The 5,932-nt window shown below is 39.5% G+C and overlaps 1 protein-coding gene across 1 annotated transcript; it reads left to right on the top strand.

The window, feature by feature from the left end:
* Positions 1–2,091: 2,091 nt before the first annotated feature.
* On the top strand, positions 2,092–3,341 carry Cbr-rae-1 (the record flags this gene model as incomplete). Its single annotated transcript, XM_002639183.2, has 4 exons — positions 2,092–2,196; positions 2,241–2,333; positions 2,377–3,210; positions 3,255–3,341. 4 exons carry the CDS (start codon positions 2,092–2,094, stop codon positions 3,339–3,341), a joined length of 1,119 nt encoding a protein of 372 aa, XP_002639229.2.
* Positions 3,342–5,932: the final 2,591 nt, after the last annotated feature.

The raw sequence follows: 5,932 nt of genomic DNA, 5'->3' as shown, positions 1-5,932 counted from the left end.
GTTTTTTCAAATTTTCCGATGTATCTGGAAGAAAAATTGACAAAAACCTAGAAAACTCTTGAAAAAACCGAAAAAAAAGTGAAAACGAGCGAAAAAATTTTAAAAGTTTGAATTCGCGCGCTTTTACTCACCGGGCGGCCTAGAAAAAACCTCGTCCCTAAGGGCTTTCAAGCTATTTTTCGATGCGTTTTTCTCGATGAAGGAATTTTTTTGAATTTTTTCTTTATTTTTATGTCAATCTACATGCGTTTCTGCACATTTTGATACAATAAAAAATTTCACCGTACACCACCTTTGAGAAGTATTACTGTAGAAGATTTTCGAAAATGAAAAAGACTACTGTTGGGAACATTTTTTATAAAATTTAATGGATTACTATAGGGAAAAGTGTTGAATAATGAGAAGGGTTACTGTAGGGCGAAATATTCGAAAATGAAAAAGATTACTATAGAGGAAAACATTCAAAAATGAAAAGGATTACTGTAGAAGAAAACATTCAAAAATGAAAAGGATTACTGTAGGGGAAAACATTCAAAAATGAAAAGGATTACTGTAGAAGAAAACATTCAAAAATGAAAAGGATTACTGTAGGGGAAAACATTCAAAAATGTAAAGGATTACTGTAGAAGAAAACATTCAAAAATGAAAAGGATTACTGTAGGAGAAAACATTCGAAAATGAAAAGGGTTACTGTAGGCAGAAAGGAATCTTACAATTTTCTCTGAAATGCATAATTATAACTGGTATTGTTTATTGGCACAGTATAAAGTGTAATATCAACCTTCTTCTTACCAGATTGCTGGTAGATCTGAAAAGAAGGACATGGATAATCGCTCAAGACAAAATCCCGATGTTTCTATACGTTCATTTCAGAACAATTCTTACCGGAATAGGTCATTTGATTGTTTGCGCTGTGGAACTGTTTCAGTGTAACAAATAAGCTCGGATTCTTCTTCCTATACATCAGGAAATCCAAAAAGTTAGTTGGGATTTTAATTTTAGAGCACATCCGAGCTGTGACAGCTCAGGGAATACTTTTTCATTTCTCAGTGGGACCTCTTTACTTTTCGGATGAGCTTTTTATTTCTGAAAGTCCCTTTTTGTTCCTCAAAGGACTTAATTTTCTGAATTCCTTCAAGCGGACTCTTCTCAATAAATTTTTAAAAAAACTGACTGAATTAAATATTTAACATGAAGTTATTGGAATTTTTTAATATTTTTACAAAGATTTGGCCAATTCCACTTTCTTCCAACTAGTCGACTGAAACTAAATAGCTCCTCTCCTCTCTCGGAAAATTTTCTCCCCCGAAACTGCGGGCTTCCCCCAAAATTCGCCGTTAATGCATGTGCGCCCCGTTGCTAAAATTCGAAAAAATTTCGGCGCAGCTCTCAATTTCGATCGAATAATTTCGTTTTTTCAGTTTTCTGACATTATTTGAAGCTTCAATTCAACCTAAAATCTGTGATGACGAATGAAGCAAGGTTTGTGATGATGAAAACTCGCTCTCAGACAGAATATGTTTATTATAGAACGAATGCTGTAATTCATTCAACCCTTCATTTTTTCTTAAATTCCCTGTATTCCTATTGCTTTTCAGACGTGCTGAAATCGAAAGAATGTTGAAAAAGAGTCGGGAAGCCGAGAACCGTCAAAATTTTTGGCGAAAAATCCCTGGCATGAGTTCGATCGGCTGGCAGGCTTCAGTCGCCGTTGGAGTCGCTATTGCCGCGACAATAGCTTACTATTGTTATTACGTAGAATAAGACATGTAGGAAGTATCTTCATATTTTTAGAAACTTCCGATTCTGAAGAAGGACTCGTCTCCAAGGAAAAAAAACTGTGACAAGCTTGAAAATGCGGGTATATTCTTCGGTTACGAGTCTTTCCTCAGAATTGGAGGTGTTTTCATTTTTGATATCAATTTCTATCATTTTCATCAAGTTGGTTGTGATCTTGCCTATAAATTTCCAGTGTTGTACATATATAAATCAAGAATTGTCTTGCATTCTCCTTTTTTTCTCATGTTTATCGTTCCAATCGACGTTATATCTCTTGAAAACTGACTACTTTTAAACGCCTATTTTTTCAGAATGTTCGGAGCAACAGGATTCGGGAACAAATCATTGTTCGGCGGATCGAATTTGTCTACGACTGCGAGCACCACAGCGACGGCTACACAGAATGACGACTTTTTTGTTAGTTATCACGATGTTTTTTATTTGAAAAGTCCTTATTTCAGGTTGATGGTGCTCCAGAAGATACGATTCAAGTGATAAAATTCAGCCCCCAACCACAAGACAAGCCTATGATAGCATGTGGAGCTTGGGATGGTGTAAGATTTCTCGTTCAAGTTGACAACTTATTTTTTTTTCCAGACGACTCGTGTTTGGATGCTAAACGACTCGAATAATTTTGAAGGAAAGGCTCAGCAAAACATTCCAGCTCCAATTTTAGACATTTGTTGGACTGAGGATAGTTCAAAAATCTTCCTCGCTTGTGCAGACAAAGAAGCCCGTTTATGGGATCTCGCCTCTAATCAAGTCGCAGTAGTTGGAACACACGATGGACCTGTGAAGACGTGCCACTGGATTAATGGAAACAATTACCAATGCCTCATGACTGGATCATTCGACAAAACACTCCGGTTCTGGGACATGAAAAACCTACCAAACCAAACACAAATGGCTTCGCTCACATTAACCGAGAGAGTTTATGCTGCAGATGTCCTTTACCCAATGGCAGTTGTAGCCCTAGCGAACAAGCGTATCAAAGTTTTCAACCTCGAAAACGGGCCATCAGAAGTTAAAGACATTGAAAGTCCACTCAAATTCCAAATCAGATGCATCTCAATCTTCAGAGACAAACAGAATCAGAACCCAGCTGGATTTGCTCTCGGCTCTATCGAAGGCCGTGTGGCCGTCCAGTACGTTGAAGCTGCGAATCCAAAAGACAATTTCACTTTTAAATGCCATCGATCCGCTGACCTCGTCAACGGATATCAAGAAATCTATGCGGTTAATGACATATGCTTTCATCCTCAGCACGGAACACTCGTGACAATCGGATCAGATGGACGATATTCCATGTGGGACAAGGACGCTCGCACGAAACTGAAGACATCAGAACCTCATCCGATGCCATTGACATGCTGCGACGTGCATAGTTCTGGAGCGCTCATGGTTTACGCTTTGGGATATGATTGGAGCAGAGTGGGTTGTTCTATTCATATTATTATATACAGATTACTTTTCAGGGACACGAAGGAAATACACAACCAGGGTCGAAAATCGTTATTCACAAATGTGTCGATGACATGAAACCAAGAGTCCCGAAGAAGTGATTGATCTTTATTTAACTTATTTACAACTATTTTATATACTACACCTCTCTCTCATTCTTACGACCCCACATGTTTTTTTTGTTTTCTTTCCCATGTTTCCACCCGTTCACAATCTCATCTCTGTTTGAATAAGCTAGAGGAAAACGAGAATCATATCTAATTTTTAAGACAATGACGCTTAACTCATTCTTAGTGAGCTCAATATTTTTCTAGAAAAGTTAGATATCATTCTGAAGTACAATGATGTCAGTTTTCCATAGCGATTTCCCGCGTTTTTCCATAAAAAATCCCACTTTTTTCTTCTCATCCTCTGTCTTATAATGATGGTTGTCGTCAGTTGCATCATGTACCTTTCATATCAAGTGGCCAAAAAAGAGAAGAATCCTTCAGAGCTTCTCTTATAGATTGGATTAGGATGAAGCGAGCCGAAGAGCCACCGAATACGACTACGAGCACTGAAAAAGGCCGAAAAGCAGGTTTGTGATCCCCGCTGCTTCTACACGGAAATATACTCGCGACAACCTAAATGTACATGGTCCCTCTCAGAGCAACAGAAGCTCGTCGGTCGCCCGAAAAATTTGATTTAGGACGCGTTGAAGCGGACAAAAGACTTGTTACTCGGGGCCAGTCAGTAAAAAGAGTGAAAAGGTGTGGGAAGAATAGTTAGTAATAATAAACAATGTCTCTTCTATATTCGGATACTAAAAGAGAACCTTGTTTTGATGTTGTTGTGGACTTTCACCGCAAACTTATTAGCAAATTTGGATTCTGGGGGGAACAGTTTTTATAACGTTGAGCTGATGTTTGTGTCGTCCAGAGGAAGAACTGTAAAACTATCTTCATTCTTCATTCGGTAGTGAATCCAATCGCCCTCTGTTCTTTCGTTTCTCTAAAAATTCATTTTTGTTCCGTTCTGCGAAATACGTCGACTGTTCTTAAATGTTTACCATCTTTCCCCCCTAAGGACTTTCCGACTGATGTTCAATATTTGAGAAAACATTTGGCACCCTCTGTCTTCCCTCTTTTTCCTTCTACTTCTATTTCATCTTCGGGTATCCCAGATTCTATATTTTTTTTTCTTAAGCCCTTATCCTCTGTCTCCCAGTTTTCGGCAACGGCTCGCGTCGTCTCCTTTCTTCTTCCTTTCTGCCTCAAAAAAGAAACCATTTTTGATGGGTCCCTCGAGAAACGGCAACTGCTGCTGGGGCTGAGATGGATAGACGGGGGGATGGTGGTGAACCGGAAAAGGCGACGGAAAAAAGACAAAAAATACGAAGAAAGAGGACCCGAAAAGAAGGCGTTTAATGGTGCGGCGGGTGCTCTAGAAGTGGCATGATGGCGACGAGATTAATGCATCATTCCAGACTACTAGGGTTCCCGTCATGCCACCGATTGTCTTCAGATGTTATACGTTTTTCTAACATAAAAACGGGCAATTATCAGGCGAACAGAACAAGATGATTCATGAGGCACGTCGTTTTGTCGGGGTACTTGTACTACGAGATGATGTAGTCGCATCTGGAGCATGACAGCTGCAAAAACGGAAAGGATGATGATGGTGATGTGAAACGACATTCAAATATTGAGACTAGATTACTGTAGCTGAAGAGATTTCGCAATGCATAGGCGAAGGAAATTCGCACATTCGTTTAGACTTTTCGGGGAGTCTGAAACTTGAACGAATGAGCAATGCACGTCATCGGAACCTATTTTTTGTACACAACTTCTGTCTATTCAGGAATTTTCGAAATATTTGATTCAGATGATGACGATTTCCAAATTAAAGGAACACTTCATTTGTAATAGTTCTGCAGAGCCTAAGCGCTCAGTGGAAATCTTTTAATGTCTCTGTTATGAAATGAAATTGAGGTCCTGTCCCTTTCGTCACTACATGCTCTGAAACTGCCTTCTCCTAAACGTTTATCTCCGTCGTTTTCATAACTTGTGACTATGCCAGGTCTCGCGCACCAGAAAGAGCCATAGAATCGAAAAGAGCGAGCACAAGGAAACTGACTGATAAATGAAACATGAACGACCATATATGGCGAGTGTGGATGTTGAAGAGAGCACAGAGAGTTTCGCATTCTGTATTTATGATGTTGGCAATGTTGTGTTTTGTATCAATAGAGAAGTCAGCACCCTGACAAATCGGTCCTGACTCTTTGAACGAGGGGGTGTATACGTGTTGTGTTTCGAAATACAAAACGATCACCCTTCGAAGCTTCGGCCTATTTTCTTCGTCTTCTTCTTTTTCTTCTCGTTGTTGCCACCACGTAATCGGATTTGAAGGACGTTGATGAGCACACGCCGGGATCGACATGAAGCGAGTATGCTCTCCGGGAAAATTGGATTGAATTACCTATGTAGCCATTTGAGACTCAGCAAATAGGTTACCACACACAACACGTCTTCGTCCCCATTTCTTGGGAAGGATTTTTTGAACGAATTTTGCGCCTGGATGTGCATCGAAATCTCTGCGAAATTTATAATTTACACAGGTTTTATATGAAATATTATATATCGGGGGTGGTGGAAACTGAGAAGAAAGAGACAAATAAAGTCAAAAACATTGGGGGAGTGGTGGGGGTGCC

The sequence above is a fragment of the Caenorhabditis briggsae genome (genome assembly GCF_000004555.2).
Source record: "Caenorhabditis briggsae complete genome, chrI, whole genome shotgun sequence".
In the NCBI taxonomy this organism is placed as follows: domain Eukaryota; kingdom Metazoa; phylum Nematoda; class Chromadorea; order Rhabditida; family Rhabditidae; genus Caenorhabditis; species Caenorhabditis briggsae.
The sequence above is the reverse complement of the archived record's forward strand: the minus strand, read 5'-3'. Positions and strand labels throughout refer to the sequence as shown.